This window comes from Chaetodon trifascialis, chromosome 18 (assembly GCF_039877785.1).
Source record: "Chaetodon trifascialis isolate fChaTrf1 chromosome 18, fChaTrf1.hap1, whole genome shotgun sequence".
Lineage (NCBI taxonomy): Eukaryota > Metazoa > Chordata > Actinopteri > Chaetodontiformes > Chaetodontidae > Chaetodon > Chaetodon trifascialis.
Genome location: NC_092073.1, coordinates 24072501 through 24090305, shown reverse-complemented (window position 1 = coordinate 24090305; position 17805 = coordinate 24072501). Strand labels below are relative to the sequence as shown.

At 49.5% G+C, this 17805-nt stretch overlaps 1 protein-coding gene across 1 annotated transcript in view; it reads right to left on the bottom strand.

The window, feature by feature from the left end:
- Positions 1-3758: 3758 nt before the first annotated feature.
- acvr2ba (activin A receptor type 2Ba) overlaps positions 3759-17805 on the bottom strand; it is a 33217-nt gene continuing 19170 nt past the window's right edge. The window contains exons 2-11 of the mRNA XM_070986634.1: positions 16302-16509; positions 13402-13508; positions 11421-11569; positions 10552-10695; positions 10303-10446; positions 9421-9569; positions 9068-9182; positions 8824-8962; positions 8426-8556; positions 3759-8117 (exon numbers count right to left, since the gene is read on the bottom strand). Of these exons, the coding sequence (XP_070842735.1) occupies positions 7896-8117; positions 8426-8556; positions 8824-8962; positions 9068-9182; positions 9421-9569; positions 10303-10446; positions 10552-10695; positions 11421-11569; positions 13402-13508; positions 16302-16509 (1508 nt within the window). The 3' untranslated portion in view covers positions 3759-7895. The remainder of the gene's footprint in view (positions 8118-8425; positions 8557-8823; positions 8963-9067; positions 9183-9420; positions 9570-10302; positions 10447-10551; positions 10696-11420; positions 11570-13401; positions 13509-16301; positions 16510-17805) is intronic.

The window sequence follows — 17805 nt, the reverse complement described above, 5'->3', positions numbered from 1 at the left end:
GATTTCTAATTAAAATACAGGCTGGTTGGACTTCAGATACAGGTAGAATTACACGACCAACTCTGTAACTCTGTGTACTTTCGTAGGTAGTTAACACGCGTGTATTAATACAGCGTAGAGTTTCTAGCTGCTTGTGTGTAACCGGTGGACTCTAGAGGACTCTGCGTTGTGTTGTGATGAAGAGGCCCGAACCATAGACATCTCTGGAGGCTGTCTCCGTTTAATTTTGGCAGCTGACAGCAAGACGTAAAAGACTGAATCCTCCGTAAATTATAGCCATACAACTTGAGCCCCTCACAAATAAAGTGACACAGGAATTTGTTAGAATATCATACAACAAGGCTCAAAAAGGCTCAAAAATGAATTTACAAACAAAACTTAAAAGCGCTAAAACACAGACGTTACAGCGAGAGCAATGACGCTGACCTCTCCCATGAAGTACAACAGCAAGAGGGAGAGATAAGGCGGGAGACCCCCTTTATAGGAGGGGCACCCCCAAAGGTGAATGTAGAGGTACAGAAACTGAGTATTAAATGTTCCACATATTGACTACGGAGGCCGAAGTGGGTCAGATAACAACAACAGAAACACATTCTGTGTGATTATAATACTTAATATTACAACTGTACATCTGGCTTCTTTACACATAAAGAATTCCAGACTGGAGTCTCCAGGATCCAGCTGTCCAGCTGGAGACAGACCTTCAAGATGTCTGTGATGAACCCTCGGACTCACTCTCTCTACTGAATGATGCAGCCGATAGACATGAGCAGAGCTTAGCTTCATTAATCTGTCCTCAGGATTATATCTACTGATTTTTTTCTAAAGTTGAGCTTCGAAGGCTTGAAAGTTCTAAAAGAGTCCAGCGTGTCCTGTGTGTCCCTGTGGATGAGACAGTGTCATCAGTGTATGTGGACTGCTCTGTCCTGCAGTCTCTGCAGACACACCGACACTCCTCGCTCTGAAAGTTTCTCTGTGTTTCCACACGCTAATTAAAGTGACTGGACAAAAAACCGACCCCTCCAGCCTCTGAGGGGCGCCGTCACCTTTGTGCAGCACGTCTGTTAAATAATCCACAATCGTCCATATCTTCAGACTCAGGTGTGTTTATTTATCCACCAGCTGATCCTCCACCCTGAGCAGTCCCACAAACGGCTCCTTGGTATGCTGCTCTCTGATTCCAGCTCCACCTGTTTGCACCTGTCCTCAGACTCCACCCACTGTACACAAGAGGGAATTACACCAAGTCAACACACACTGACCACAACGCAGACAGGCTCCAACAGCGTGAACGTTTCATATGATTATCAGTATGAACACAGTGTCGCTGAAATGTGCTGAAGCTTCAAAATACACGATTCAATCATTTCACCGAAGCGTTCCTACCTGTGAGCCGTGTGGGACAGACAGAGACAGACGGCGATGGACGTCCACATCAACTGAGCTCTGCTGCAGGACTTCAGGAACAATCTTCAGTTTAGATTCCAAACATTCGATCACTGCGATGAAGAACAGGCTGAACCTTCTCCTCAGTGAAAGTGACGTCAAACATCTCTGAGATCTGTTGTCTGATTTTACCAAATCAACATCAGCGACACATCTGCTTACTCAAACTCCCTCATTTAAGAACAAACGTGTCGAGATTCACAATAAACGAGTCGTTCAGAGAGATGAAGAAGAAAATAAAGGAGGATTGAATGAAAGCGATGAGCTTTGGAAAGAAAGTAAACCGAAGCCAAAAGGACAGAAGTCAGAATGATTTGACAGGATTTATTTCCAGATACAAAAAAGATCAAACTGAAATAAGCCTTCTTCTTCTACACTTCATTTCTCAGTAACAGCCTGTGTGCGTGTGCGCGTGTGTGTGTGTGTGTGTGTGTGTGTGTGTGTGTGTGTGTGTGAGGACTACAACTACATTCATTCATCCAGTGATGACACGCACACACACGCACACACACGCACACACACACACACACACACACACACACACACACACACACACACACACACACACACACACACACACACACACACAGCTACAGTTGCTTCCTAACAGGCCTGAAATCAAACGTCTACGTCACGTCGTTGCTTCTCGTCGAGGGAACAGAAATGTGGCGGAACCTTCGAGCGTCGCAGCAGGACGGATCGAATGGGGAAGTTTACTCAACGTGTTTCCTGCCTGGACACATCCTTCCATCTGCTGTATACGTACATTTATATTTATAGACTTTAAAAGACTAAATGAAAAGCTCTGCTCGCACATCTGCGTGTTTTTGTTTTTTTACAGTAATGAAAACCAGACGTCCATTTTTTAGAGCATATTTGTTAAATCAGTAGTACGAGTTTGTCTCTGTGTTCTACAGCTGAGCTACAACAGTGAAACATAAGGTACAAGATTTACATTTCACACCATCGTCACCATCACCATCACCTTCATCACTGGTGGAGAGGATGGGGGTTTGTAAAGATGGCCGCCTCTCAGTTTGGCATCAGTCCCTGAAGTCCAGACAGCTGGAAGGCGACGCGTCTGTCCTCCAGCTTCGTCTCACATGAAGCCATGCGTCCAAACTCTGCTTGTGGCGAGCTGCACGCTGCTCAACTGGATGGTGTTGCTATGGAAACAGCTCATTGTATCTTCTGCTTAGCGTCTGACGTTAACGTCTGAAGCGTCAAATGAAGGAGGACATAAAGAGAACGCAGTCAGGCGTCGTCCATCACGTCTCACTCTTCAGAAACGTCACTGTTAACAGACATTTGTCTCATCTGATCTCATGACGAGGAGACTGAAACTTTTAGTGATGAAGAGTTTGTTCCTTCTTTGGAGATGAAGAAACACAACATGGTTGTTTTCATGCAGGCGGTGGAAGTGCTTCCTGTCAGGAGGAAGGTGTCTGGAATAACGTGCAGCAGCCACAGCAGTTCGTTCAGACGCCACCTTCAGGTGAGTTAATGGAGGAACTGACACGTCACTCCAGGAAGCGGCCATCTTTACACACCTGGTTTGTTCAGGTTAAGAAGCCAGGAGGAGTCACGTGACTCCTGCAGTGTCACGTGACTCCTCCTCTCGTCATACCGGGGGAGAAACAGCAGCCATTTGTTCACAGTGACCCCTTGACCACGTGCCTGGGAAACCCCTTGCAGCTCCTCCGGCCAATGAAAGGCCTGAATGAGACTTGTGTGAGCGAACGTGTGTGTGGAAGATGAAGACGTTCGCCTTTTCATTTCATTCCTGTCAGCTCGGCTTAGTCGCCACATGGAGCGCAAGACTGATCTCAGGCCTGCGGTCCACCTGTGACCTTTCGGCACATGAGCCACTTCCTCTCAGGATGAGAGGAGGAGGAGGAGGAGGAGGAGGAGGAGGAAGGTTTCACAGGGTCAGGGGTCATTGTGAGTATCATCAGGTGTGGGCGACGCCTCCTCACACCTGCGTCTGTTCATGTGAGGACAGAATACATGACTGAGGCTAACGTTCACTAAAACAACAAAGACTTGTCGATGTTGAGGAGGAACCGACAAGCGGCCGCTTCTCGATTCCTCCTTACAGGCACTTGATTGGCCACCAAATGGAAGCATCACTGACACATGAAACCAAAACAAGCCTTGACATGGAGACTTTTCATCTGAAATGCTGTGAAGGCAGAAACCTGGGAAACGCTGCTCGCTGCGTCCTCCCGCTGTGTAGCATCGATGCTAACGACTCGTGCGACAGATGAATGTGATCCCTTCGTTCTGTATCTGTCCCGTTTGAGTTATTTCTGGCTGAGCTCAGAGCTGCTGCTGCTGGATAGGTGTTCCTAATATTCCGGCCCCTCATAAGTATGAACGGGATGAAACATGAGAAGCAGCAACACGTTCACCTCTGAGCTCAGAGATGGACTGAGAACGGATCAGACTCGTTTCTGAACAGTTGAGCGGGAGGACTCACGGAGTGGAAGCCCCAAACTGCCGCCACGTTGACTCCGATCAGCGTCCTGGACTCTGAGTCGCCGTCATTTGGTCACCGCACGGTTACTAAGGTAGCAGTTATTCTTTAGAAGTGTATTAGCCGACTCAGTGCTAACAGTCCGAGCTAACGCAGCGTATGTGTGCTGTAGTTAATGTGGGGAGGATGAAAGAGTTTCATTGACGTGGATGCAAAGAACGTCCGTTTATTTTCTGCTTCGCTCTGAACGTCACATTATGAGGGTGAAATATCTGCTGTGTTGGCACTTGGGTTAGCTAAAATGAGCCCTTTAGCATTGTTAGCATTCAACACATTGGTCCCCCTTATTTATTCTGATACCCCAGTGGTTTCATGGTGGGATGCTAACGATGCTAACTGTATTTGTGATCTCTAAATGCTGATCGAAGGAACGTTTCGCTCCACAGCGTGACGCCTTTCTGCTCAACGTTTCCCGTCCAGCTCCAACGTTTGTTGAGGGTTTTGGTGACGAATCTGCGATATGAAAATGAGTCTGTGTTTCTCATCCGCAAACCTGAACGATGAAGATCCGCCATCAGCGCCGTTTCTGCCTGTGTGGCTTTAATGAGGTAATATGTTCCTGAAAACACCTGGAAACACCTGGATCTGAGTCCGTCCGTCGGGTCACGTGTTCGTCAGTGTTGTCTCAGAAGATTTTGTGTCACGTCGAGATCACACCTGGATACGAGTAAGAAAATACACCTGGAAGACTCCTGAAGGGACCGAACGTCCTCAGAGCGTCGCTTCCTTCAGTTTGAGTCAAAATGTATTTTCATACAAGCATTCTGGTGTGACGTTCAGGAAAATATGAGCTTTTACATTCACAGGAAGGACAGACAGGAAGTGAAGAAGGAAGCTCCAGAGATGTCAGAAGTCAGTCAAAGGCACAAACACCGACAACATGAGAAAACCTCAAGAAAGGAAAGGTGAGAAGGAAAGAAGGAGAGATGAAACGAGGAGAGGAGGACAAAAAAGGAGGGACAAGGAGAGAAGACGTGAGGAGGTAAGAAGACAGGAAGTGTCTGATGGAACTGGAAGACAACAGAGAAAAGGAAGTGACAAGAAGGTCAGTAGGAAATGATGCAGGAGGAAAGGAGATGAGGAGAGGATATGAGGCAAGAGGGAAGGAGACAATGAGAACAAATGAAGCCAGAGGGAAGGAGACAAGGAAAGGAGGCAACAGGAAAGAAGATGAGGCAAGAATAAAGAAGACAAGGAGAGGAAATGAGGCAGGAATAAAGGAGACAAGGAGAGGAACAAGGAAAGGAGATGAGAGGAAATGAGTCAAAAGAAAGGAGACTAGAAGAGGAAAGAAAAAAAGAAGAAAGGAGACGTGGAGAGGAGAAATGAAAAGGAGACGATAAGTGAAGGACACAAAAGGCAAGGAGCGAGAAGCAAAGAGGAGGGGAGTCATGAGGAGACGAGGACGGGATGGGGAAGCGGTCCAGCTCGGTCCAGGTGCTCTTCTGATATCGGCAGTTCAGTTGAGTTGAGTCTAAAAAACACTGTTAAGTATTTACAGGTGGAGGTTCGAGTCTCGCTGTGACCTGGTTCCATTTCTCCTTCATCGTTTGGAGAGTTTATGTAAAAAAATGACCTCTCAAATCAAAGATTAAACAACAAAGAATAAAAGCTCACAATAAAATATTATGACTACAAGTCGTCAAAGCAACTAATAAAATCTAGAAACAGAACTTCAACACGTAGAAAAGTCTTCTGAGGTATTTCTGGTGTACTGAGGTGATCTGTGGTTCATGAGCAGTATTGTTTTGATGTTTTTTTTCCTATCTTTTCCACTCGTTTATTAGTCGATGTCGTTCTCTCCCGCGCGTCGTCGTTCCCGCGGTCGAATGCCCGACGCTCCTCGAACGCCTCGTCCCGCTTCGCTGACTCCGCACAGAGAAGAGAGTTGCATGTGTTCAATGCACCGAAAGTCAAATGAACAATAAAAAGGAATATACAGAAATATATTTATCTTTGAGTCTGAATCTTCCTCGTCTTCGTCTTCGTCTTCGTCAGCAGCATCATAGACATTCATGTATGGCATCACAGACAGAACAGCAACACAACAGCAGACAAAGAAAACGGTGAGACGAACTTCCTTGTTTGTGTTTCCAGTTCGTGTCGTGAGTGATGACGTGTGTTTTAACACAGAGGATGAAGCCACTTCCTCATCTGGACTCTATGCAGCCGGTTTCCCAGGCGACAGACGGCACCCGAGTTTGGTCCCGGTTGAAGGAAAAACAAAAGGAAAAGTTTGGAGGTGACTGATGACCTTTGACCTCTGCAGACCTTCACACCGACCAGCCTGATGCTCTGCTCGCTGACGGTTTGAACTGTAAAACAGATTTCTGCAGTGCTGCGGCTCAACCAGAAGGTGGCGACGCTGAGCGGTGACAGAGCTGAGGAGGTCAAAGGTCACAGGTCCTTCGCTGACCTCCAGCTATGTAAGACTGAAAACATGAAACATACACACGAACAGTATAAAACAAACTTAAAAAAAGAAAACTCGTCGTGTCACGTCATGTGACTGTTCACATTGTACACACACACACTCGCACTCGCACTCACACTCTCACACACACACACACACACACACACACACACACACACACACACACACACACACACACACACACACACACACAGTCTCTCATGTGCTCACACACACACTGACCTGAATGCATAAACTATGCATCATGAGGTCCTGCACCTTTTTTAGGGTAACGTGTGTTGTCCCCTTGTTTGGGCACCTTGCAAATTTACATATTCTGGATAGCCAATAGGCTTTGAGCACCCTCAGATAAGCCACTCCCACCTGCAGTTGGCCCTGCCCCTCCAGAGAGCGGAAACTGCGTCACATCGAATCCCCTCCCCCAACCCCTCCGACCCCTGTAGACCTGGTTACCTGAGAAGATTTATTTCTGAGCCAACCAAAATGCTGTGGTTGAGCTCAGTCAGCCAATCAAATCTCTGCATGCAAGACATTTGCCTCCTGGGTCCTGAAAAGCGATCCTGTCAGACTTCGACCTCAAACTGTAACAGCTGAACACAAGAAAAGAGAACGGAAGCCTTCATGTTCAAAACAAACACTGTCCGGTCTTTCCTTGTGACCTCACTTCCTGTTTCCTGTCTGTTTGGATACAACCCGTTGGATCCGAAGGTTTGTCGTGTGTGAGTAGTAGCGTGTGATCGCAGGAGAAGAATAGAAAAGAAAGAGTCCGAGAAAAGGTAGAAAAACAAATGTTCCAAAGTTTGCTGTTGGTATTTGTGGTGTAACAGTCATCGCGTTCCTTCAAGAGTTCTGCAGCATTGTCGTAAAAAAACATCCCGACGGTAGGTTGATGGTAGGTGGTTGTTAGGTGACGCGGTTGCCTGGAAGGTAGATAAGTCCAGATCTGGAGGAGTAGAAGAAGACAGCAGAGGGAGGAACGTTCGAGGAGAACGTTAAAAAATCTGCCGCTGAGGTACCTGCAGACGACGAGCATTCACGAGTCGGACCTGAATGCCTTCAGTGTGGGCTTCCTGTGTGTGTGCTTGGTTTTCTCATAAAACACACACACACACACACACACACACACACACACACACACATGCTTAAAGAAAAAATACACGAATGACTCAAGACTTGAGGAAGTCTCGAGGAAAACGAGGACGTGTGCTGGTAATATTTGTCCAAAAGGACGAAGAGAATCAAAGAAAAGGGGAGTCCAAAGAGGTTAAATAGCAGCTGCTGTCACGCCGTGTTTCTGGTGTCGCCTGTAAAATTCCACTGAGAAAACATGGTGCATGTGTGTGTGTGTGTGTGTGCGTGTGTGCGTGTGTGTGTGCGTGTGTGTGTGTCGTTCGGTCATTTTCACAGGAAGCTGAACCGAACTTCAGGAAAAATCACCGGTAACGTCAGACCTCCGCAACAAGTCTGTGTCCCATCTCCTCATATGCTGGACTCTTTGGGCGGTAGGTCCACATTGGTTACCATGGGAACAGGTGCGAGCGTGGAGACCATCAGGGCGTGGTGGTCGGAGGTAGGTGGGGCGATGGTGGCGGTGAGGCGGCGGACCTGGGAGATCCTCTCCTCCACGCAGCCGGCCGACAGTCGAGCTTCGGCATCGTGATCCCAGCACTCCTCCACCGTCTCGCAGATCTGAGCCAGACCCTGAAAAACCACATTCAGGTGAGACCACATTTTAGTTCTCAGCTTCCTGTTCCACAGAGACACCATGTGACTGCGGACCAAACCACAGGAAATGCGCTGAATGTTATGAGACTTCAAAATAAAAGCACGGACATTTAAAACAGAGCACAAGAGTGATGAGAGGAGGTGGACTGTGTTTCTGCAGAAGAAGAAGAAATGCACTTCAGGAAGTGTGTGAGGTCATCAGCAGTCACATGACAAGCTGGTGATTTTGTGTGTGTGTGTGTGTGTGTGTGTGTGTGTGTGTGTGCGTGTGTGTGTGTACTCACGCTGTGTTTGAGCCAGAGGTCTTTGAAGGCTGGTCTCATCTTCTTGTGGACGATGACTTCCTGCAGGTCCTCCAGTGTCGGATGCTGACCGACCTCCTCCTCAAACGGCAGCATGTACTCACCCACCGGACCTGTAACACACACACACACACACACACACACACACACACACACACACACACACGCACACGCACACCTCTAATGTTAGTTTTGCAGTTTTCTGGTTTTTCTGGTGTATGGTGTGCCTCAAGGGTCAATCCTTGGACCAGTTTTCTTGCCCCCTTTTCTCATCCGTAGACGTGATGCTTCTGTTCTTTCTTATGCTGATGACACAGTCGCACACTGACCTCAGTATTCTCTACAAAACTACGTGAATAACACAAATGTGCGTCAGTTACCATCAGCAGCTTTGCAGCGGGACACCAGCTCCCACAGCACCAGGCCGACGGCGTACATGTCGATTCGGAGGAAGGCGTCCCTCTGGAAGTTGATGGCTCCTTCTAACACCTCTGGAGCCATGTAACGCCTGGTGCCCACCTGTGCACGCACACACACACACACACACACACACACACACACACACACTCATGAAACGGCGTTCAGGGATTCACTCCACGGCCGCCTTCGGTCACAGCAGCTCACCTGTCCGTGCATCTCTCCAGGTGGTTTCCCCGGCTCGAAGCAAACAGCGAGACCAAAGTCGCCGATCACCGCTGTGAGGTCTGAACGCAGCATGATGTTCTTACTCTTCAGATCCCTGAGAGAGTCAAAGACATGAAGGGAAGGGTTCAGAGTCTGACACGCTGCCCTCCTTCAGACAGAGCTGAGCCCCCACAACACCTCCAGGCCTATAAACCACAGGAACCATGCTGCTGAGCCACGCTGAGCCGTCACGTTATGATAAGTCAGCACTAAAAAGGTGGAAAAATGGCTACCGTCTACAGAGCGTCATCGACCTTAAACGTGGCTTCAGTAACCTGACGGGGGGAGCAGACCTGTGAGCGATGGCCGGTTTGGGTCCCTCTCCTTTCTGTCGGGGGATGTCCTCATGGAGGTAAGCCAGGCCGCAGGCCATCGACTCGGCTATGTGACACAGCTCAGACCAGCTGATGATGTTTCCCTTCAGGAAGTCTGACAGAGAGCCCTGCAGAGACACAGCGAGTACGACCTTCATCAAAACCACGTGAAACTGACAGGAACAGGAAGAACACCTGAAGCTGATTCTGAATCAGTTCTGCTTCCATCCTCGGATCCATCAGTCATCACAAACTCATGTTGTCTGTCCAAACGTTAAAACTCTGGACTGAGGCAGCAGACGTGGATCGATACTGACTTTCTAAAATATAGATATAATGCTGTGACACAGCGAGGAAGAGGAGGAGGACTGGATAAAAGTCCTAGAGTAAGAAAGTGCTGAAATAATGATTCAACACATTGTTGACTTGACTGTTATCAGACAGTTTGTTTCACATCCAGCAGATCAGCCTGATGATGGACGTGTCTCCTGATGGACGTCCGTCCAGTCGTGTCTCTCTTTCAGCTCTGGTTTGGTCTCCTCCAGCTCCTGAGGGACATATCTGCTCTTTAGCTGCTAAAGGCTAAATGTCCACCAGCTGCTCTCTGACTGTCTGTGTGCTGTTTGCTGCTCAGCAGGAAGTGAACTGAGGCGTTTTACAGCTTTTATTGTGAAAGCGACGCCGTGAGAGCGAAGCTGAAAGAGAAGTTTGTGCCCGACAGATAAACGATGAGCTGAACGTCACGATGAAGCTCCGTGAAGATGAGCTGCTGAGGTCTGACTGCCATCTGTTTATCTGCACTGTGCTGACAAGTTCTTTATAATTACATCCCTCCTCTTCCTCCCCCCTCCTCTTCCTCACCCTCTCGTGGAACTCGGTGATGAGCCACAGTTCGGTCTCCAGGTGACTCCCTCGTTTCTCTGCAGCGATGTACCGCAGGATGTTTTCATGCCTCATGCCTGGTGTGATGAACACGTCCCTCTCGTTTTGCCACGAGTCCTTATTCTGTGAGGAAGAGGAGGAGGAGGAGGATGAAGAGGAGAAGTGAAACAGCTTCCAGGTATAAAAAAATGCGGAGGAGCAATCAGCAGGAAAGGTCTGAGTCTGAACCTGGACGGGGAAGATCTTGACGGCCACGTATTCGTTCATCATCTGGGCCTTCCACACGCAGCCGAAGCGCCCCCTGGCCTTCAACTCCAGCAACTGCAGAGGCTTGAGACCCAGCAGGGGGGAGGCAGGAGGAGGACCAGGATCCTGGAGGACAGAGAGAGCAAAGCCAGGTTTCAGTTCACTAAAGTTCAAATGTAGAATATTTCTGAATGATGTGTGAAGGTTTGCATCACACTGACAGCATGCAGAGAGGCTTTGATCGTGCTGCATTCACTGACTCTGACTCTGACAGGGAAAGACCAGCTCTGACATGAACCTGCTCTCGGTTTCTGGACCTTCCTTTGCTTCTGTGTGAAAAGCTGCATCGTCTGCAGTCATTAACTGAAGGTTTAGAGGTGAAATGACTCAAACGTGATGAGGACACAAACTTCAGACTGACTGAGGCCGTGTTTCATGTTAAATGTTGATCAGAAAATGAGGACAGCTGTCAGATTAATGAGGTGGAGAACAAGCAGAGAGTAGCAGGACGGACAAACTCCAGCACTTAGTAACTTTAAACAAACAGCAGTAGAATATGTCACACACACTGCTGCTGACCATTTATGCTCTTTACTATAACTAATAAAGTGTGTTTTATTGTCTTCACTGTGCTGATGTGTCCTGTGAGATGGAGACAAACAGCTGAAGTACCACAGACCGTCACTAGGGGGAGCTACGACGCCATGTTTCACTGTGTGGAGAGGAGACCGAAGCTGCATGAGGGCCATGTCATGTTTCTATCTTCATCTTTATTTTGAATAAAGACCTCACAATGTGTGTGTGTGTGTGTGTGTGTGTGTGTGTGTGTGTGTGTGTGTGTGCGCGCGCACCTCAGTGATGTCCACGTGTCCGTATGGAGGTTTCCGGTGTTGGTACATCCAGACGGCGGTGAGCAGGGCGACAGACAGCATGATGACGGGCAGCAGGCAGTAAACCATCACATTTAACACTCCGATACTGGGGGGCGGGGCTTTGATCACTGACACACACACACACACACACACACACACACACACACACACACACACACAAAATGCTCATGTTCATTTGTTAATACAGTAAAAAAAACTTAATCAAGTTCACACACATGAAAAACACACAGTCAAGACATAAAAACAAATAAAAGACAATGAAGAATGAATGAATAAAAGAACATTAAACCAATTAAAAACCATTTCATTAAACAAGTGCGTGTGCTTAACAGCAAGAAGGTCGCTGGTTCGATCCCCGGGTCGGGCGGGACCTTTCTGTGTGAAGTTTGCATGTTCTTCCCGTGCATGCGTGGCTTCTCTCCGGTTTCCTCCCACAGACCAAAAACATGCTCATTAGGTTAACTGGTGACTCTAAATTGTCCTTAGGTGTGAGGCGTCAATGGTTGTCTGTCTGTATATGTTGCCCTGTGATTGGCTGGTTCAGGGTGTACCCCGCCTCTCGCCCGTTGACAGCTGGGATAGGCTCCAGCCCCCCTGCAACCCCAAAAAGGGAAAGTCGAGTATAGACGATGGATGGATGGTTCCTCTGAGTCCGGCCCTGAGGACTAAGACCTGGTCTGCAGATCTGATGGTATGAGCAGGACTCTGAGGGCTGAGAAGGTCTTTAATGTTGGAGGCAAACGACCAAAGTCTGAAATCAGTCCTGAAAACCACGAGTGTCCGAGCGCCGAGGCGAGAGTCAGGGACATGTGCTCATACTTCTTCAACTAGAACTAGAACAATAAAACCTACATCAAATGACAAAAAACGTCTCACTGGTGACAGACCTTAAAGTCTGCAGGCCACCACTGAACCGACTGGCAGCCTCGGTCCTGCTGCATGTACTGGACTGTTTACGACTGACCTGCAGGGGGAGCTCTCATAGGAAACAGTGCACTGAGGTTGTGCTGCAGAGGAAGGGGGGGGGGGGGGGGGCGATGATCCCAGAACAAGTTCAAATGGTCCATGAAGGTCACTTTGCGTCCTCCTGGTGGACTGGGTCCCAGTGTGAAGGCTGAGGAGTCTATTAAAGGAGTGAGGACGATTGAGTGAGGACGGGGTCTGATAGAAAGACTTTCCACAGTTCTTTAAGAGGTGGAGAAGCAGGTGAAAATCGTTTTGGTGACTCCCGATGGGTCGTGTTGCTGCTCTGTTCATCGAGGAGGGGAGTGGAGGCAGCAGGTCCAGGAGTTCATCAAAGAGCAGACGGTGCTGGGGTGTCTGGACCGGCCAACGGACACTCAGTTACCTGGTGAGGAGCAGCGACACGGTCTCTCCAGCAGAGCTGAGTCTGCAGAGGCATCACTGAGGTGGACTGGAGCCTCATCCAGCAGAATCCAGAATCCAGCGTCTCGCTCCCTCAGAGCTCCGACTCCAGGCGGACTCACGCAACTGTTTAGATGGAAAACTTACGAACGCGATGCAAAAGTAATCCAACAATTCTGATGCTAAACACGAGATTCACTGTGTGGAAAGTGGCGCCCTGTAGACGACTTGATCGATCCACCAGCGATTTCTACCAGAGAAGATCATGTCTAAAAATCTTTAGTTAGAGTTAAAATAGCCGGGATTCTCTCAAACACAGACCAACACATGCAGAAGAAGACGAAGACGAAGACGAAGACGAAGACGAAGACGAAGACGAAGACGAAGACGAAGAAGAAGTAGAGATAAGTAAAACCACACAGATTCATGGAATGTTAGAGATGAGTAAACATGTTAAATATAGACACACTAAATGCAGACGTGGCACACACACACACACACACACACACACACACACACACACACACACACACACACACACACACACACTCATCCAATCACAAGGCAGACTCACGGGGTTCGGTGACATCAGGCAGGTGTGTGAACCTCTCGTTGCAAAAGTTTCCCTCACAGCAGCAGAAGAAGACCTGCGGACTCTCCTCTGTGGCCACACACTCCTGCCTGAGAGACGGAGACAGACGTCCATCAGTCCCGTCGTCTATGACAAATCATCAGGTCAAAACCTGTGAGACCAGATCTGTGGGACATCAGCTCATTGTTAACTGAACGCTGCCTCTGCTGGAGCGACGCCGTCACTGCAGCTCAACAACTCAGCTGTGTGGAAGCGATCGTTCAGATCGACTGAAATCATACGAAACAATAAGTTATCGATCAAATATGATGACAAAAACACAACCAGTGTATTCTTTCACAATGAACAAGAACTTGTGAGAAGATGAAAATAAATAAGAAGTTCTGTGAACAAGTATGGGAATAAGATCATTTCTGACAACCAGGTCCTGACTTCAACGAGATGATGAAGATGAAGAGTTTGTTTTTCCAACGCTTCAGGCTGGTGTTTGACCATCAAGCAGCACGCGACAGGTCAGCCTGAAACCGCTCCACGTCTGGACCTTCAGAGTCACCAGCCAGCCACAGCTTCCTCCACCAGCGGCGGCGTCACACACGTTTCCGTAGCTGCGTCCATCAGTTCGCCTCACTCGCAGCCTCCAGCTCCTCCTTCCCATCATGCACCTGTCATCCTTCCAGGAGCAGAACGAAGGCAGCGCACGAATCCTGTCGACTACTTCTACTAGTGCAATGACTACTGCTGCCACTACAAGTACTACTACTATTACTACTACTACTGCTACTGCAATGACAGCTACTAGTACTACTGCTGCCACTACTACTACTACCGCTACCGCTACTGCTGCTACTGCAATTACCTCTACTAGTAACAACTACTCCTTCAGCTGTTACTGTAGAACAACTGCTGCTGCTACTCCTCAGCGTACTACTGTGACCATTAGAACAAAGTACTCGTGCTTGATACTGTGATCTTGTGTTCTGTGCTGTAACATGAAGCTCCGAGCGCTGCAGAGATCTCGTATGTGGAGCGACGCTCCACCCTGTCTGTCATCGTGGAGCCTAACAGCAGACCTGTCAGTCAAACGGCGTCTGGGGAATCCTACGCATCGTCGCCGTCGTCTGGCAGCGCTCGCACTTGACCCAAATAGCAGGTTTCTCTGACGCCTCGGGGAAAACGGGAAATTTGCAGCACATCAGCCGCGTCGAGGGAAAAGCTGCGAGCGCCGATCTTCACCGTCTCCGCACGAAAGAGACGTTTTACCATTTTCTTCTCTTCTCGTCTTCTTTGCCTCGAACTGATCTTTCACACGTGATGATTGAAGAGAACAGGAGGACCTTCATCATCACGTCACTCCTCGCCGCCTCGTCGCTCATTTAGCTTCTGGTCCATGAATGTCAGTGTGTTGACTGGTGGATCTATGAAAATGAAGGATCCTCTGATGAGGCTGAATCAAAAACATGGCAGCTTTTGACCTGTGTTTCCTTCTTGCCACACTTCTGTCAGACGTTCGTCGTTTGCTGCCTTCATGCGCTCGTTCCAAAGGTTTACCATCACCAGACTCAGTGCTCACGCCTCAGCTGAAAGTCTGATTTCATTTTACGTGAAAAGCTGCTGGCAGTGATTCAGCGAGGGACCGGTTCGCTTTGTCACGTTAACACTTGACTCCGACGCTTTAACAAAGTTAAATCTGCTCGTGTGAAACATTCGACGACGGTGAAGCTGAAGATCTCCATCACAGACGTCACCTGAATCAGAGATTTCTGATTGGATTCTTAAAGACTCCACGTGGAGAGATATTCATCAGTGATGTGGTTCACCGCAGAAAAATGACTCTTCCTGTGTGACAGCGCTGCTGTCCTCGCGCTGCTCTGTTGCATCAGCAGCAAACGCTGTCGCTGCCCAAACAGCCCCGAGCGCTTACAAAGCGCCCAGTCATGGCAGCTGTCAATCAAAGTGGCGCAGCGGGGAAGCTGGAGGGATGATGGGAAATGTGGAGGTGTATGCCGGTCGCTGATACAGCCCCGTCACACGGCGCTCGCCAGCAGCTTAACACACAAATAAATCAGCTGCAGCGTAGACAGGCAGGATGTAGACTGGACCCCGTCCTCAGCCGCTGGAGGACACCCCATATTAACTGTTGTCATGGTAACAGAGTCAAAAACGAGCTGTGGGCTGAGCTGAACCCAACCCAGCAGGTAACATAGAGCAGCTACAACTGATTTTTTTTTTCATGTTTGGCGTCTTCACGGAGCTTCATCGTGACGTTCAGCTCATCGTTTATCTGTCGGGCACAAACTTCTCTTTGCGCTTCGCTCTCACAGCGTCGCTTTCACAATAAAAGCAGTAAAATGCCTCAGTTCACTTCCTGCTGAGCAGCAAACAGCACACAGACAGTCAGAGAGCAGCTGGTGGACATTTAGCCTTTAGCAGCTAAAGAGCAGATATGTCCCTCAGAAGCTGGAGGAGACCAAAGCCAGAGCTGAAAGAGAGACCCGACTGGACGGACGTCCATCAGGAGACATGAACAGTCCACGTCCATCATCAGGCTGATCTGCTGGATGTGAAACAAACTGATAACAATTATCTCAAAGCACTTAATTTCCCCGGCGTGGGATCAGTAAAGTTTGGCCTTATCTTATCTTATCTTATCTTATCTTATCTTATCTTATCTTATCTTATCTTATCTTATCTTATCTTTAGCTAGAAGTTTCTCTCTGATTCTCTTGCGTCATGTGTCAGGCAGCTGAAAAGCAGCCAAAATGCTGCAGAATCTCTGTGAGTCTGAGAGATTCAGGGAAACATTATGAGCTGGTGGCACAGATAAAAACCGGGTTGGGGTCTCAGACCGGGTCTCAGACCGGGTTGGGGGTGTGCGCTCATACCGGTCGTAGCAGTTGAAGTCGTCCAGCCAGCAGCCTTTCTTCACCAGCTCGATGGAGCCCGAGCTGTTCCTCCAGGAGGCGTAGCAGTGCGAGCGTTTGTCCTTCTCGCCCTCGCAGCGCTCCACTCCGCTCTGATTGGTCTTCTCGATCTCGTAGTTGACGTTGTAGTACAAGCACTCGGTGGTGTCGTCCTCGCCGTGGCTCAGTCCTGCAGCACAGAGACAAAGGCAGCTGTGACAACGCTCTCAGCGCAGTCGCCACGATGAAGGCTTCACTCCTCCACCTCCTCGAGGCGTCACCTCGCCCTGAGCCCCACGCCGCCGCCGCCATCTGACGCACCATTAGCGCTTTCTAATCACACTCATGTCATGAAGGCTCAGGTAGAGAAGAACAGGCGAGGAAGAGCAAGGAGGAGCGAGGAAGAGCGAGGAATAGTGAGGAAGAGTGAGGAAGAGCAAGGAGGAGCAAGGAAGAGCGAGGAGGAGCGAGGAAGAGCGAGGAGGAGCGAGGAGGAGCGAGGAAGAGCGAGGAAGAGCGAGGAAGAGCAAGGAGGAGCGAGGAAGAGCGAGGAAGAGTGAGGAAGAGTGAGGAAGAGCGAGGAGGAGCAAGGAAGAGCGAGGAGGAGCGAGGAGGAGCGAGGAAGAGTGAGGAGGAGCGAGGAGGAGCGAGGAAGAGCGAGGAAGAGCGAGGAGGAGCGAGGAAGAGCGAGGAGGAGCAAGGAAGAGCGAGGAAGAGCGAGGAGGAGCGAGGAAGAGCGAGGAGGAGCATGGAAGAGCGAGGAAGAGTGAGGAAGAGTGAGGAAGAGCGAGGAGGAGCAAGGAAGAGCGAGGAAGAGCGAGGAAGAGCAAGGAGGAGCAAGGAAGAGCGAGGAGGAGCGAGGAAGAGCGAGGAGGAGCGAGGAGGAGCGAGGAAGAGCGAGGAAGAGCGAGGAGGAGCGAGGAAGAGCGAGGAGGAGCAAGGAAGAGCGAGGAAGAGCGAGGAGGAGCGAGGAAGAGCGAGGAGGAGCAAGGAAGAGCGAGGAAGAGTGAGGAAGAGTGAGGAAGAGCGAGGAGGAGCAAGGAAGAGCGAGGAAGAGCGAGGAAGAGCAAGGAGGAGCAAGGAAGAGCGAGGAGGAGCGAGGAAGAGCGAGGAGGAGCGAGGAGGAGCAAGGAGGAGCGAGGAGGAGCGGGGAAGAGCGAGGAAGAGCGAGGAGGAGCGAGGAAGAGCGAGGAAGAGCGAGGAGGAGCGAGGAAGAGCGAGGAGGAGCAAGGAAGAGCGAGGAGGAGCGAGGAGGAGCGAGGAGGAGCGAGAAGAGCGAGGAAGAGCAAAGAGGAGCAAGGAGGAGCGAGGAGGAGCGAGGAAGAGCGAGGAAGAGTGAGGAGGAGCAAGGAGGAGCAAGGAGGAGCGAGGAGGAGCGAGGAGGAGCAAGGAGGAGCAAGGAGGAGCGAGGAAGAGTGAGGAGGAGCAAGGAGGAGCAAGGAGGAGCGAGGAGGAGCGAGGAGGAGCAAGGAGGAGCAAGGAGGAG